General features: G+C 39.9%; 1 protein-coding gene across 8 annotated transcripts in view; it reads left to right on the top strand.

Moving 5' to 3' along the window:
- The window catches only part of LOC130272159 (zinc finger and BTB domain-containing protein 49-like), a 58056-nt gene that overhangs the window by 18403 nt on the left and 22902 nt on the right, over positions 1–16751 (top strand). For all 8 annotated transcript variants that reach the window (XM_056518294.1, XM_056518301.1, XM_056518295.1 and 5 more), the window contains 2 exons: positions 1416–2562; positions 7965–8134. In XM_056518294.1, the coding sequence (XP_056374269.1) occupies positions 1484–2562; positions 7965–8134 (1249 nt within the window). In that variant the 5' untranslated portion in view covers positions 1416–1483. The remainder of the gene's footprint in view (positions 1–1415; positions 2563–7964; positions 8135–16751) is intronic.

The raw sequence follows: 16751 nt of genomic DNA, 5'->3' as shown, positions 1-16751 counted from the left end.
TTTTACTAAAATTTTATATAACATTTAGACCTTCGTGCTCATCTGAAGACAAGTATATCCTGGAATGTAATTTAAATACAGAGAAAGCTATATTTAACCCCTTATATGGGTACTCCACTGGAAAATATTTTTTTTAAATCAACCAGTGCCAGAAAGTTAAAAGTAAATTACTTCTATTTAAAAATCTTAATCCTTCCAGTACTTATCAGCTGCTGTATGATTCACAGGAAGTTCTTTTCTTTTTGAATTTCCTTTCTGTCTGACCACAGTGCTCTCTGTTGACACCTCTGTCAATTTTAGGAACTGACCAGAGTGGGAGAAAATCCCCATAGCAAACCTCTCCGACTCTGCATGCTGCGGTGCCAGCTCACAAACAGCCGGGTGGCGACCACGGGGCCGGAGTATGGTGACATCACGACTCCGCCCCTGTGTGACATCACCCCCCCGCCATGCAAGTCTATGGGAGGGGGCGTGACAGTGGTCCGCTGATTGCATAGAAGTGAGACACCTAGTGGCCAAGACTTTAGAACTGTTCTTCTGGTGTTAAGAATATTTTTGATAATTGAAGTGATTTGCAAATATGTTAGGAGGGTTTTGCAAATACTTGCCTTTACTCACTATCCACAAAGAGTAATGATTCTCAGGTTATGACAGCAGTCATATCTTAAGTTCTCCTCTGTCCTCCCTATTTATGACCTATACTGTTCTGTATGTGTTTAAAGGACCCATTAAAGAATCCATGTTCAGTATAAATTGACCGATTTGACAGGTTAACCTTTTATTTTTGTATGTGTATTTTGGATATGATGTCAAAAATGACCACAATATTTTAGGAGTAAGCAAACAAAATTATAATTGCAAGCTTTGGCACAGAGAGAAAAGAACACATATTAAAGGGTTAGTCCGGTGAAAAACAATTTTTTTCATATCAACTGGCTCCAGAAAGTTAAACAGATTTGTAAATCTTTAAAAGATTTCAGATTTAAAAAATCTTAATCCTACCAGTACTTAGCTGCTAAAGTTGAATTGTCCTTTTCTGTCTGACAACAGTGCTCTCTGTTGACACCTCTGTCTCAGGAACTGTCCAGAGAGAAGTTTGCTATGGGGATTTGCTCCTACTCTGGACAGTTCCTGAGACAGACAGAGGTGTCAGCACTGTAGTTAGACAGAATAAAAACAACTCTACTTTTTTAATAGAAGTAATTTACAAATCTGTTTAAATAGTTTTTCACTGGAATATCCCTTTAACAACTGAGAAGTACCAAAACAGGAAATCTATTCAAACATAAGCAGATGAGTGAACCTGTCTGTTCATTAACAATGTAATAAAACCGTATTTCACATAAACCTTTGTTATAATAATGATTGTATAACAAAAATATCTAAATTGTGAATATTTGTTTTTTTTTTTATAGGAATGATGCTTCTATTATAACCAATTCATGTTCTTCTAACTAATCATTTTGAAATCGGCCAAAACAGGATGGATCCTATGTCTCCAGAAGCACATGGATGGTCTATTCTCCAGAAATTAAATGAACAGAAATCAATGGGCCTTTTTTGTGATGTTTCCTTGATGGTTGAGGGTAAAATATTTCTTGCCCATAAAAATGTTCTTTCTGCTTGTAGCGAGTATTTCTATGCAGCACTGAGCAGAAATGAGCAGCAGCAGTTCTTAGTTCTTGACAATGTTAGCTTGGAGGGTTTTAGTCATCTTCTAGATTTTATATACACATATAAAATTCCTACCTGTCATGTGCAAGACTTTATGCAGGCTGCTCGGCTGTTGCAAGTTAGTCTCCCACTCACAGTTCAAGTGATCAACGTATCCAACAGTCCACATAACAATAGTCCTAAGGAAGAAATCTTCATCGAAGATGTTGACGATTATGATGTGTCCAATCAGAATCAGGAGTTGAGAGAACTTGAGAGTCAACAAAGACTTGAAAGAAGCCGACAGGATAACCTTCAGAATATCAACAACAGTCTGTATAAGGGGGATATAAGACTGATTGACACCATGACTCAGATAAAAGACCAAGCAAAGATACAGAAAAGGCCGACTTTTTATAAAGAAACTTATGTTGTTCGAAAACCTGGATACTTTATGAGGAAGCAACTTTCAAATAGTGGAAGGTTGGGAAGAGAAAGTTCCGTGGATGACTGCACAGATAACTCCTTTATAACCACTGGTTATTCCAGACAGGTGCCTATAACAATTCACAATGATGACTCCTCAGAAGAAGCAGATGATGAAGCCGCAGCAACAGATATTTGCATCAATTTATGTGATGAGCCTGACACACCTGATAATTTAGAACCCATGATTGACTTGAGATTACATGAAGAGTCACTCAAACCTAAGATCTATTCTACTTTAGTTGGGTTGGAGAATGCTAATGTAATAGAAAGAGTAGGGGAGAGCGAAAACCTTGCTGAAGTAGTACACAAATGTGACAGATGTGAATTACTATTAACATATCCAGAGTTCCTAAATCACCAGGATGATCCAGGAGTAAATGTTCTCCAGTGCAGCTTTTGTGATAAACAGTTCAACTACAGGTGAGAGCCATGAATTATTGATAATGTTGTTGACCTGGCTATGGAATTGTTGTAGCGTCTTGTGCATTTAGGATGGTTTCACACCATGGCCCAGAATTATCAATCTGCAGTAAACAAAAACATAGCAACCAATCACAGTTCACCTTTTTTTTTTTTTACCAGTAACTTATGAAAGCTGAGCTGTTATTGGTTGCTTAGAGCAAAGACAGATTTGCCTTTGATTTCAGGTAGGGCTGGGCGGTATAGCGGTTCATACCGAATACCGAAATTTTTGTGCTGCGCGATATGAATTTTAACCCATACCGGAATACCGGTTTGGCCCCTCCCCCTCGGGAATGAATGAGTTATCAACCCAGCGCTGCGCTGTCCCCACATCGGGGAACTAATCATATGTGACCTGCAGGGCTGTTCTGCCCCCCAATTAATTATTAGCCCAGCGTTGCGCTGTCCCCATCGGGGACCTAATCATATGTGACCCACGAGCGCTGTTCTATCTCCCCCCCCCCCCCCCAATTAATTATTAGCCCAGCGCTGCGCTGTCCCCATCGGGGTACTACTCACATATGTCACCCGCAAGCGCTGCCCTCCTCGTCCTCCTGTTTGTTGCGGCCGCCGGCGCTGACACTCTATACCAGTGATCTTCAACCTCCAGATGTTGCGAAACTACAACGCCCAGCATGCCCGGACAGCCGTTGGCCGTCCGGCCATGCTGGGAGTTGTAGTTTTGCAACATCTGGAGGTCTGTAGGTTGAAGACCATTCTCTATACTGTATTCCTATGCCCGGGCTGCAAAAGATAAACAAAATAAACTTTAACTCACCTCCCGTTGGTCCGGTACCGGCTTCTTACATGACAGTGGGCTCAGCCTATCACCAGCCGATGCGGAACATCGCTGCGGCCGGTGATAGGCTGACGGCTGTCCGACGTTCACGTCCCCAGTGTAAGGCCAACGTAGGAACATGTGTTAGTTTATTTTGTTTACCATTTGCAGCCCGGGCATAGGGATACAGTATAGAGTGTCAGCGCCAGCGGCCGCAACAAACAGGATGAGGAGAGCAGCGCTTGCGGGTGACGTGAGTAGTACCCCGATGGGGACAGTGCAGCGCTGGGCTAATAATTAATTTTTTTTTGGGGGGGGGGAATACCGTTATATACCGTGGAATCCCCATAAGTTACAAAAATACCGCGATACACATATTTGGCCATACCGCCCAGCCCTAATTTCAGGCAATATTAATAAATCTGGGCCAGTGGCCTATTCCCATCTTGACAGTTTATGGTCAGCTTTTGTGGCACAATTTCAGCCAATTGTTACACTGTACAAGAAACCCAAACAATCCCATAAATTGTATTTTTAACCTGATAAAAAAGGGCATGTCCATGTTTTTTTTTCACAAAACAGAGTAATTATTGAAACCTTTTTTCCCACAAATCTAAAAGTGGTCAAAAAACCCAACAGACTAGTGTAGGAAAAATTATTATATTTGGTATTATAGTTTTTCATTATAATGTTTTTCTAGGTCCTTTTTTTAATTTCAAAAATACATTTATAACAACTCAGGACAAGTATACTTATCCTAGGGCTGCTATTCTAACTGTAGCACTGTGTTTCATTGGTGGTTTAAGGGATGAATTGTGTTTCCACATTTTTTTCCAAATTTTTTTTAACAGTCAAACCAAGAATCTTTTATTGAAAAGAGTAATGGTAGCGATACAGAAGGCAAAAGCAAAAAGGCAATGGTGCCCTGCCGGGCATAATATTACATAAGAACAAAGAAAACATATAAAACCTATAACTAGGAGGCAATATAGTCTCAGCACTCAATAAATATTGTACAGGAAATGCAGCGTACACAAATGAAGGATAGCACAAGTACATATCAATAGCTGGATCGGCCGTCGCCGAACAGGGAATCTCAGCACACAGAAAAGTAGGGAAACCATCCCCTCCCCCAGATTAATAAAGAGAAAGGCAAGTTTGCATAGAAGGACAATAAGTTATCCATTCCTCCCATAATTCCAATTTTTTTTTAAATATATATAGAAAAAAAATCCACTTCATGATGAAAAATAAATCCAAAATTCAAATAACCCTCCTTTTTGGATTTTTCAAATAAAAAAATGTTAGTATACCTGTCAACAAATGTAGATAATAACATTATATGTATATTTGTAATATACATTGGTTAAAAAATTTCTAGATTTTTGGATGAACAAATGCTGTCTCTGCAGCTATTGCATGTTTGTCTCTATGAGAAGTCCAAATACAGGAAGTGATGGCAGGACATACAGGGCTCTGTGCAGGCTCCTGGCTTGTCAATCATCCTCATGTGTGAGCCAGGGGCATGTCATAGAGCCTCACTGCACAGAACTCTGCTTGTCCACTCACAGTTCCTGTATTTGGACTCCTCATAGAGACACACAAACAATAGCTGTAGGGACAAAAATATACATATTTTTTAACCAATGTATATTACAAATATACATATAATGGTGTTAAGGATTAGTTAATGTGCGGCCTTAATCTGTGCGTGACTACCGCTGTACTAATTTCCGACCTAAGATAATTCACACCAGGCCAGGTTGGTATTGGTTCCCTCCTCGGTACCCCGGGGAGTTCTGTTTATTACAGGAAGTAAATTTACATTGTACAAAGGAGGGTGAATTATGACATCACAATTAGCATATTACATTCTGATTGGTCATTTGAGCATGGCGTAGCTTAAGTCATTATCTTGCAAGTCCTCTTAGCTTAAGATTTCAGCATCTTTCCACAAAGTCCAATGTTTAGACGTCTTGTATCCATAGTCTCCATCTCTAGTCTTAGCTACAGGCAAAGCGATAAGATGAAATGTTTGCATTTAGCATTCCGATGTATCTGGGTTAAAGGGTAAGGGAACAGATATTTTTTCAGCAGCAATGGCATTTTAATATTAATATATTGATCAGTCATTAGAAACATAAGGGTCATCCCTATCAATGGTATTATCTACATTTTATAAAAAGTTTTTGTTGATGACAGGTACACGTTAACAAAAAAAAACATATTTGGTATTGCCACGTGCAAAAATATCCAAACTATTAAAACATAATGACATAACATTTATGAAACCGCAAATTGCTTAATGGGAGAATAAAAAAAAAAAAAGGCCAGCATTGTGGTATTTTGGTCACAAAAAAATTGGATAAAAAAAAATCCTATCAATTTCTAAAATAGGTCCTGTAAGAAACTACAGATTATGGTGCAAAAAATGAGCTCAATGCTGGTTCGTAAAAGTAAAAAGTTATTGGGGGTCAGAAAATGTTGATTTAATTTTTTTAAGTGTTTTATTTTTTTAAGTAGTAAACCATGACAACAACTTTACAAATGGGGTATCTTTGTAATAGTACCAACCTGAGGAACACAGATTGCATGTCCATTTTTCTGGTTAGGGGATGGTACCACCCCCACCCCCTTCCCCAATTTGCTAAATTGCATTATTTATTTATAAATTCATTTTTCTCTTTTGCCGTATATTTTATGGTAACATGATGGATGTCATTGCAAAATACAATTAGTTCTCCAAAAACAGCCCTTAGGTGGAGAGAAAATAAAAAAAAGGTAGTTAGGGACTCTTGCATATATTAGTAAGTCTCTAAGGATTTTTGCGCAACTTCATTTCCATATGTAACTTGGTACTGCCTTAAAGGGGTACTCCGGTGGAAAAAGCATTTTGTGTCATGAAAAAAAAAGTACAGAAAAAAAAAACCACCAGGAAAAACATTAGAAAAAAACTGTCCCAGATTTACTATGTCGTAAAGTGGTGTATTACAATGTGATCAGGTTTAAACAAACAAAAGAGCAGATTTCATTTAAAGGGGTACTCCGGTGGAAAACATTTTTTTTTTTCCTAAATGAGCTGATGCCAGAAAGTTAAACAGATTTGTTAATGACTTCTATTAAAAAATCTTTACCCTTCCAGCTTCAGAGGAAATTCTTTTCTTTTTGAATTTCTTTTTTTTTCTTGTCCACAGTGCTCTCTACTGAGATCTCTGTCCGTGTCAGGAACTGTCCAGAAAATCCCCATAGCAAACCTATGCTGCTCTGGACAGTTCCTGATACGGGCATCAGGTGTCAGCAGAGAGCACTGTGGACAAGACAAAAATGAAATTCAAATACAAAAGAATTTCCTCTGTAGTATACAGCTGCTAAAAAGTACTGGAAGGGTAAAGATTTTTTAATAGAAGTAATTTACAAATCTGTTTAACTTTCTGGCACCAGTTGATTTAAAAAAAAAAAAAAAGTTTTTCACCGGAGTACTCCTTTAATTGAAATTTGCACTTTTGTTTGTTTAAACCAGATCACATTGTAATACACCACTTTACGACATAGTAAATCTGGACAGTTTTTTTTTTTTTTTGCATTTTTTTTCTCATGACACAAAATGCTGCAGCCATTTCTTACATGAAGTAAAATCTAAAGCATGCAACTGTATAAATTACATTTACAATTACATTTTGATAATTTTTGGGGGGTTTTGTTTTAAAAAGTGTTACTCATCCCCTCAATCAACTGGCTCCAGAAAGTTAAACAGATTTGTAAATCTCTTCTATTGAAAAAATATTAACCCTTTCAGTACGTATGAGCTGCATTAGTTGAGTTGTTCTTTTCTGTCTAAGTGCTCTCTGATGACACCTGTCTTGGGAACTGTCCAGAGTAGAAGCAAATCCCCATAAGCAAACCTCTTCTACTCTTTGCAGTTCCCGAGACAAGTAGAGATGTCAGTAGAGAGCACTGTTGTCAGACAGAAAAGAACAACTCAACTTCAGCAGCTGATAATTATTGGAAGGATTAAGATTTTTTAATATAAGTAATTTACAAATCTGTTCAACTTTCTGGAGCCAGTTGAGATTATATATAAATATAATTTTTTTCCTGGAATACCCCTTTAAATTCTTTGGGGATCCCGTGAACATCAGAACAGAAGCAGAAGGGTTCTGGGAGTAAAGTAATGTTTTTTATATTTTGTTTTTACTTATTCTGCCCATCCCAGACAGCAGGAGAGAGACAACTGATTTAGAGTTCAGGTTAAGACAGGTCAGTCACTCAGTAAACTACTAAACAAGAAATATGAAAAACACATATCAACATGTGGGTCAAAGTAGTACTTGGCATGAAGTTGTCATTGTGAGTTTACTTCCAGTCTTTGTAGTATTATTGTGCTTTCATTAACTAGTGCGTAACAAAGCGGTGTTTTAGGAATGAGAGGTTTTCTTCACAACATAACATATTGGATGGCGATGGTAAAATGAAACCATGCTACTCTAAATATATAACTAAATGTATGTCCATGACATAACATGTAACAGTGTGACATACTTCATTCACTTCTATAAAGTGTTACTTTTCTTGCTCCCTTAAGTTGCCAGCTATCTTTGCACCAGTCAAGCCACCATGACAAGAAATGTTACCAATGTGACCAATGTGGAAAGGAGCTGTCCACTCTAAAGAAGTTACATGACCACATTGCTTACCACTCTGATGCCAGGCCTCACAAATGCCATCTCTGTGACAAGGCGTATAAAGTAAAAAGTATGTATACAAAGAGAGTTGTACTTTGTCTTTTGTGGTTTGATCACTTGAATGTGAGAGAAATGTACAAAAAATAGTATGTACATAATTTTGGTTACATATTACTATATCCTGATGCAAGATCGCTCCATGTCTGATGACTCCTGATACAGGGGTCGGAGTATTGTGATGTCACGGCTCCATCTCCTCGTGATGTCACTCTCCGCCCCCTCAATGCAAGTCTGTGGGAGGGGGCATGGTTGCCGTCACGCTCCCTCCCATAGGCTTGCATTGCGGCTTGCATCATACACGGAGCGTTCTTGACTCTGTGAGGCTGATGACAAGTGGATGCTGCAGGAGAGATTCTTTGGATCGGGGATAAAATGTCTAGGGCCGGAGTACCCCTTTAAATAATCAGGAATTAAAGCTTATCAGCGCAATGTAAAGAAGCTGTAAGGTATATTCCTTGGTCCAAAAAAAGTGATGTAATGCTGCAGGTGTGGAAAAAAGAAAAGCTATAATTGCCTATACCCTGTCACTCACAGATCACATTCCCAACTCCTGTTGGTGCAGAGTAGGACCTGCCAATCACTGTCAGAGGTGGGACACTGCTGTGGTCAGTGATTGGGTGAGCGGGTAGGTCCTGGATAGCCCTTTTTGCATATTAATATATTACTATTATGCGGTTGAGTTCCCGCATTTAATTTATTTTATGCAGTTTTCGAAGCTAAAGCTGGGAATAAATAAATTTGGAAAGGATATATATTAAAAATAAGACTTCTCTTTTTACATCCATCCTTGGCTTTAAAGGGGTATTCCGGGCAAAAACATTTTAACCCCTATCCAAAGGATAGGGGGATAAGATGTCTGATTGCAGGGGGCCCGCCGCTGGGACCCCCCGCAATCTCCCTGCAGCACCCGCATTCTATGCAGGAGCTGCGTCTCCAGTTTCGGAAAAGTTGCCCAGTTGCCCATAGCAACCAATCAGATTGCTTCTTTCATTTTAAACAAGGCCTCTGCAAAATGAAAGAAGTGATCTGATCTGGTTGCTGTGGGCAACTGGGCAACTTTTCCTCTGTACAGGTTTTGATAAATCTCCTCCTTTGAGATTTATCTAAACTTGTTTAGAGGAACAGGAACAATCTGAGCACCACTCAGATCTCTTTTTTTTATAATTTATAATCCTATTGGTTGCTATAGGCGCCACTCTTCCTCTATACAAGTTTTGATAAATCTCCACCCATGGATCTTAGAATGCTGCAATTAAAACATAAAGTAAATTGTTTGGGCAAAAAGGCCCAAATTGGCTTGGTCACTACAGGGTTAAATAATGGAAGATAAAATAAGAGATTTCTTTTTCAGAGAATTTAAAGAAATACAAAACATATACATTATACAAAATCTGCTATGTCCTCCTGGAGCATAAAGCTGGTATATTATGCTGAAGGACTGTGAATCTTGGGAGATGTCTTAGAGTTTAAGGATTAGTTAAAATGGTTTTATAATTAAATTGCCATTCTCTAATGACTGCAGTTTAATTTAGTTCTGCTGCATCCCAATAGAACATCTGTGCAATGTTATGAGTAACTCTGTGGCAGTCAGTACAGTTCCTGTGGTTCCATAAAAGGGAATGTAACGAGGAGCGGCATGATAAGTCTTACTTCATTCATATAGTAAAACACTGGCTTACTGCTTTTCCAGAAACAGTGCCACTCTTGTTCAGGGGCAGTATTTGGTATTGCACTGGTATTTAACTTTTTAAAATATCTCCTATCTAGAATCTTTGGGTCTTTATAAAAATAAAATAATCCTAAAATTATTTTGGAAAGTAAGAATTTTTAAGGTTGCACCTTTTGAAATGATATAACCTATATAATATCAGTGACTCCAATAATTCTACCATGTCATTAAAACTGCATATCTTTCCTAACACAAATATTATATATGTATAGCAATGATATTAAAACATTTTTTTTTTTAAATCTGGGTAGTTGAATAATAGGATAAACTACAAGTCATAGCAGTATCAAGACCTGCAGGAGGTGACTGAAGAATGTAATTATGGGATTAAAGTATATATGCAAAGATTACATGCATGTAATACTAGGGTCGCGATACTACAAAAGCATTCTGACAAGTGTATTGGAGTCGGTTGTACCCAAGTGGTCTTAAATGCATGTCACCACCCAATAGATGTACCTCTAATAATAATTATAGATTAGAAATACCTGTAGATTTTAAAATGTTGCTAATTTTAAAATGGTACCTCAAAGGGTATTCCTGTCATAAAGTTATTTCCTTATCACAGGATAGGGGATAAAAAGCTGATTGGTGGTTGTCTGACTGCTGAGAGCACGGCCGATTATGGGGCCAAAATTGTGGAATAAATAGTGTGCCTGCAGACTGAAGGCAGGGGGAGGGCATGCGTTCGGCTAACTAATGCGGATGTGTCCTATGTGAGCTCTGTGCATCGGCTCCTTCTGCAAGAAACTTCCTCAACTTGCTGGCAGAGATGTCCAGGTATACTAAGAAGCAAATTATATATGACCAACACTGTGATACAGTGTGGAAGAACAGACCCTGTATCACTGTCCCATCCACTTGCCTACTGTACTGTAACGTATCAGGAGCACAAAAAGCTTTAAAATAAACAGGTCAGAGGCCTGGCAGAGCATAAATAGGCAGAAGATCACAGCAATAGGAAAAATACTTACCCTGCACGCACATGCCCCTAATGGAACCCTACGCGTTCCGTTGCCTCTCCTTGGCAAATACAGATTAGCTGTTTTATATATATTTATATACCTAGTAGGTGTGATCAACTGGTGCCAGAAAGTTAAACAGATTTGTAAATCACTTCTATTAAAAAATCTTAATCCTTCCAGTACTTATTGGCTGCTGAATACTACAAAGGAAATTCTTTTCTTTTTGGAACACAGAGCTCTCTGCTGACATCATGAGCACAGTGCTCTCTGCTGACATCTCTGTCCTTTTAAGAACTGTTAATAGTAGGAAAAAAAATCCCCATAGCAAACATATGCTGCTCTGGACAGTTCCTAAAATGGACAGAGATGTCAGCAGAGAGCACTGTGCTCGTGATGTCAGCAGAGAGCACTGTGTTCCAAAAAGAAAATAATTTCCTCTGTAGTATTCAGCATCTAATAAGTACTGGAAGGATTAAGATTTTTTAATAGAAGTAGTTTACAAATCTGTTTAACTTTCTGGCACCAGTTGATTTAGAAAAAAAAAAAAGTTTTCCACCAGAGTACCCCTTTAACTGCCATATTAGCCCATGGGCTGAGTGCTTTTCTCCTAGTATTGGTTGGGGTGGACCAGGGGGGGTTTATCCCTGGCCAAAAGGCCAAAGATAATATCAGAAAAAGCTTGGTTTTGATATTGTGAAAGCTTTTAATTATATGAACTGGCCTTATTTGTTTTCGGTATTGGAGCAGTTTGGAATCCAGGGCCCGTTTCTTTAGGCTCCCTGCTTCATCTATTTATCTCCATGTGCATATCTTAAAGGGGTACTCTAAACTACTTTTATTTAAAAATCTTAATCTTTCCAGTACTTATCAGCTGCTGTATACTACAGAGGAAGTTCTTTTCTTATTAAATTTATTTGTTACATTTCTTTTCTGTCTGACCACGGTGCTCTCTGCTAATACCTCTGTCCATTTTAGGAACTGTCCAGAGTAGGAGAAAATCCCCATAGCAAGCCTATCCTGCTCTGGACAGTTCCTGACATGGACAGAGGTGTCAGCAGAGAGCAGTGTGGTCAGACAGGAAAGACATTATAAAAGAAAAGAACTTCCTGTGGAGCATACAGCAGCTGATAAGTACTGGAGGGATAAAGATTTTTAAATAGAAGTAATTTACAAATCTGTTTAACGTTTTAGCACCAGTTGATTTAAAAAAAAATAGTTTTTCACTAGAGCCCTTGCCAATGAGCTCCTCACAATTCTCATCAGGAGCTATCCTGATATATCTGACATTACGATTTCGTGTTCGCAGTACTAGACTTACCTTTTCATAGACAAGTTATTACTGACTCTGACCAGGCCATTGGTCTCACTCTCAAATCTGTTCTCTTTACTGCAGGGTTTTTCCAGGTATTCCAAATGGCGGATTAATACGGCTAAATATAAGGTTATGTATTATTATGTTCCCAAATTAAGTCAGGACTCTATTAATTCTGCAATCACCATAGGGACATAGATAGTTGGCACTCACCACATCTTCTTAAAATCTTCTTTATTAATTCTCACATAAAACTTTCAAGATGGGAGGGACAACTAGGGGGAATACAGCTGACGGCAACAGCGCGGTTTCACACTAGTGCTTTTTCGGGCCTCTAGGAAGCACTAGATTGAAATAAAAGGTTTGGGGACTTCTCTGTCCCTCACCTATTGAATTATTACTTATAAGTGAGATTGGCCCAACTGCTGCTATGTTTAGCTTCTACTAGTCATTGGAGGTGGATAACTCCTGAGAATGATCTTCTTTCATCTGTCTCTTCTTATGTGGACTTTGTTGCTTGTTAAGATGTTATTGCCCTTCTCTGCATTATTTGCCCTTCACTCATTGGCTTTCTAGCCTTTAGTGAGATTCAAATGATCTCTGCAGTCCATTTTTTGTCCTTAGTCCTTTGTCCATTTTGACCCTTACTGCAGGATATTTATTTGGTGGCATGATACTGGCATGACATGAGTCCACAACTTTCTCTTTGGAAATAGTGTCCTGCCTCTAGCTCAATTTAAGAAAGGTTTTTCAATGCCTCCACAGTTCTTAAATATTCTTTTCATCCTGTTGTAATATCACTTGCACAGAGTGATGTCTTCCTTTTGTTGTCTGTACTTTGATTCTTTTTTGATCCCTATAATAAAGTTTGTCTGTGTAGAACTAAAGGTATACGGAGATTACATTTAGGATGCAAAATTATGGACACACAGAAATAGATACACTGGTTCTTAGACAAGGGTCAGCTGTCCATAACTTTCTGGCTAATTAGAGATGAGAGGAAAGCCTTGATTTACCTTGAGGTAAACATATTGCAAATACACAACTTAGGCTTTCTCCCCCTCTGCTGTTAATAGCACTAGTTCTGTCCCTATTTACTCTGTTCTTTCCTGGTCTCCCTGCTACAAGAGAAGGAATTACTATACAGAAAACAGACAACATATTGCAGGAAAGTGAGACACCTAGTGTCCAAGACTTTAAGAGCTTTTAATTTTTTATGGGGTAAAAGTTATTTACAAATATGTTAGGAATCATCTAGGCTATCAAATAGAGGGAATTTGTTTGAAACCACAGACAGTGACCATTTAATTAAGAAGCTTTAAAACAAGGCCTGGAGCTAAGACAAAGTTTTAGCTTAGGATCTGTGGGAAATTCTGAGTAAAATATCAAATTCTATGTAATCGTTAGAACTCACTGTACACCACCCCTGACACTTTCTTTTTTATTTACATCATACAACAGCATTTACTCCTTTTGCATAGCGTTTCATTTCAGCTGTCTCTCATATAAAGGGATTCTGTCACCTTATTTTCATGAAATGAGTGGCAGAGATCTTTGAATATATGTGTACTCAAGTAGGAAACAGACATGGTGCACATCTACAATCTTGCACAATGATCCAATTGCTTCTCAGCATAATATCAAAAACTAACAGGTTGTTAGTATATACGTTTTGGTCAAAAAGTACAAAGCCCACTCGCCACGTCAAGGCCACCTATTTAGAGTGGGTCCCTAACGTCCCTAGCATAAAATGGCGTAGCACTGGGCGGCGACCACCACCGCCGCGACACCAGTGCCCACAGGGGGAACGACCCACCGGCAGAGCAGCCCCAACGCCTCTCAAACCAGTCTATGGGCCGCACCTCTGCGCCACGGCAGCAACGGACGCCGCACAGCACCACACCAGTGTGAACAGGATGTTATAGCACACTTACCATGCACTCCCGGTCAAACTGGGAGGCTGCCAGGAAAGAAATGGCCCTTGTGTAAGGGAAAGAAAAGGCCCATTCTTTGAATATATGTATAGGCAAGCAAGGTAAACCTACCAGTAACGCAACAGATCGGTTTTTAATGAGTTATAAAATAATGTTTTACACCTAGGTTGAAGGCTCCCAGAGGTGGGGCTGAGCTACTGAAATGCTGCAGCATCGCTCACTTCCTTGGTCCCCATTACTCCCTGCATAATTGATGTTTAGAGCTCAGCTTTGCAACTCAATCCCTGTATGCAGCATTACACATCTTCTACCTTCCCATCCTTGTTGATTGACATACAAGTCTCTGTACATCAATCATGCAGGATAGGCAGGATAGGGGAGCAAGGAGGCAAGAAATGCTGCAGAACTTCAACAGCTTGGCCCTCCTTCCTGGTCCTGTTCATAAATATAGAGGGAAATGGTCCGCAGATATTTCAGTTGTAACAGTGTAAATATATCAAACAGATTATCTAGCACCCAGTAAAAGAATGCTAAAATGGCAGGCTTGTTCTTAGAAGACATTTTGGTTTAAAATGTACCTGTTTGTTTCAAGAGATGTTTATAAACATTTATGGTTTTGTGGGATTAGCCCTTTAAAGTGGTGACAAGATGACTTTAATGCTCACTGCTGTTATTGAGCTCCTGAGAGTCCCCTCCATGGTGCACAACTATTTTTAATTCTCTCGGGGTGGGGGCCAGAGCTGGGCTGTTTGCTAGTAGTATACAAACATGGACATACTTTCTCTTCTCTGTTCAATTAAAGCACATACTCCTGTCTTCTATGCCACAACATGCTTAAGAACAACATACCCTGGACTGAACAGGCTTGTATGGTGCTGGGCTGATCATTTACACAGTAGAGTGCTATTGCATGTGGAGGGAGAAAAGGATTCTGATGCACTAGTTTTCAAGGTGCCATATAGAAAAGAAACAGCAGAAGAAAAAAAGCAGAAAGAAAAGAAACAGCAGCAGCACAGCAAGGAAATAATTATATTAAAGGGTAGCTCCCACCATCCTATTTTTTTTCTGACCCTGCCTATAGCCAATCTATCCCTAACCCCCTCCCTGCTTTTAATTTTAATTTTTACTATATTAAAAATAACTTTTTGTCTGCCTGTCTTCTGCCCTTAGTTCATCTACACAGGGTGCCTCCAGCTGTTTCACCACTACAACTCCCAGCTTGCCCTGACATCTACTGGCTGTCAGGGCATGCTGGGAGTTGTAGTATTGAAACAGCTGGAGGCACCCTGTGTAGATAAACTATTAGTGAGTTACATACGGCGCTAGCCCGTTCCCTCCGTCCCCCCTCCCCCGCACCATACCCCATTCTCTCCATCACAAACACTAGCCCCCCCCCCCCCCCTGCATACCCCGTTCCCTCCATCACAAACCCCCCTCCCGCATACCCCCTTCCCTCATTACACTTACTGCAGAGTCCGGCAGCGGGCGTGCAGGGACAGCGGCGGCGATGTGCGGGAGGAGTGGCCTCCCAGCCAGTGGCCGGGGAGCCAATGCGCTCGCTCCCTGCCTGTCTGATTGACAGGCAGGGAGCGAGTGCAGCCTAACTGAAAAAGGACTGATTGCCAGGCCAAAATCAGTCCTTTTTCAGGCGTGACGTCACGCCAGGCTGCAGCCGACCACTAAGAGGGAGCCCCCTAGTGGCCGGTTTTCAAATTTAAATGAAACCATTTTAATAAAAAAAAAAAAATAATAAAAGTATATTAGAGATACGTTGTAGTACATAAGTACTACAACATATCAAAAAAAAAAAGTTGATGACAGTGCCCATTTAAGCACTGAACTGTTGCTTCTGATAAGATAATGGAAGGAGGAAGAGGGATGATTACACTGCAGCACTGTGAGCGTACAGCAGAAAATACATGATAGTTGCCCTAATCTTTATGGGTGGTAAGAGATGAGAAGGAAGTCTTGATTTACCTTTGAGGAACAGTGTGAATCTTCTTCAGCAGGCAGACTGGCTCAGCCTGCAGGTGCACAGCCCAGGCTTTATTAAGTGCTCTCTTTCTCCTGCACATAGCACACAGTAAGCCCTGTCCCCTACTTCCTGCGATTTGTCCTGATCTAGCTGTTACTAGAGACAGATTTTCCCAGACAACAGGAAATCAGATTGCAAGGAAAGGAAATGAATAGTGGCCAAGACTTCTGTACAGTTTTTCTGTGGTTGAGGAGTCCTTTTTATTAGTAAAGTTATTAACCAATATGTTAGGACTCACACTCGCTATCAAATTGAGGAAAGGTGTTTGAAACACCAGTGCCTATTTAAAGGGGTACTCCGCTGCTCAGCGTTTGGAACAAACTGTTCCGAACGCTGGAGCTGATGCGGGGAGCTTGTGACAGCCGCCACGCCCCCTCCCATAGACTTGCATTGAGGGGGGGGGGGCATAATGTCATGAGGAGGCGGGGCTATTATGTCTCAAGCTCCCGGTGCCTGCTCCAGTTTGCTCCAAATGTTGAGCAGCGGAGTACCCCTTTAAGGGCACTTTTTGATAGGCCAACTGTTTCCAAGATAGGAGCACCAAGCTTGTTGATTGATTTGAAAAACCTTTACATGGTTTGAAAACCGGGCACCAATAATTGGTGAATTGTTAATTTGGCCCTTTCATCATTCACTGGCCGCACATCTTCCC

The sequence above is a fragment of the Hyla sarda genome, chromosome 1, assembly GCF_029499605.1.
Source record: "Hyla sarda isolate aHylSar1 chromosome 1, aHylSar1.hap1, whole genome shotgun sequence".
NCBI lineage: Eukaryota > Metazoa > Chordata > Amphibia > Anura > Hylidae > Hyla > Hyla sarda.
Note: the sequence above shows the minus strand (reverse complement) of the source record. Positions and strands in the feature narration are given on the sequence as shown.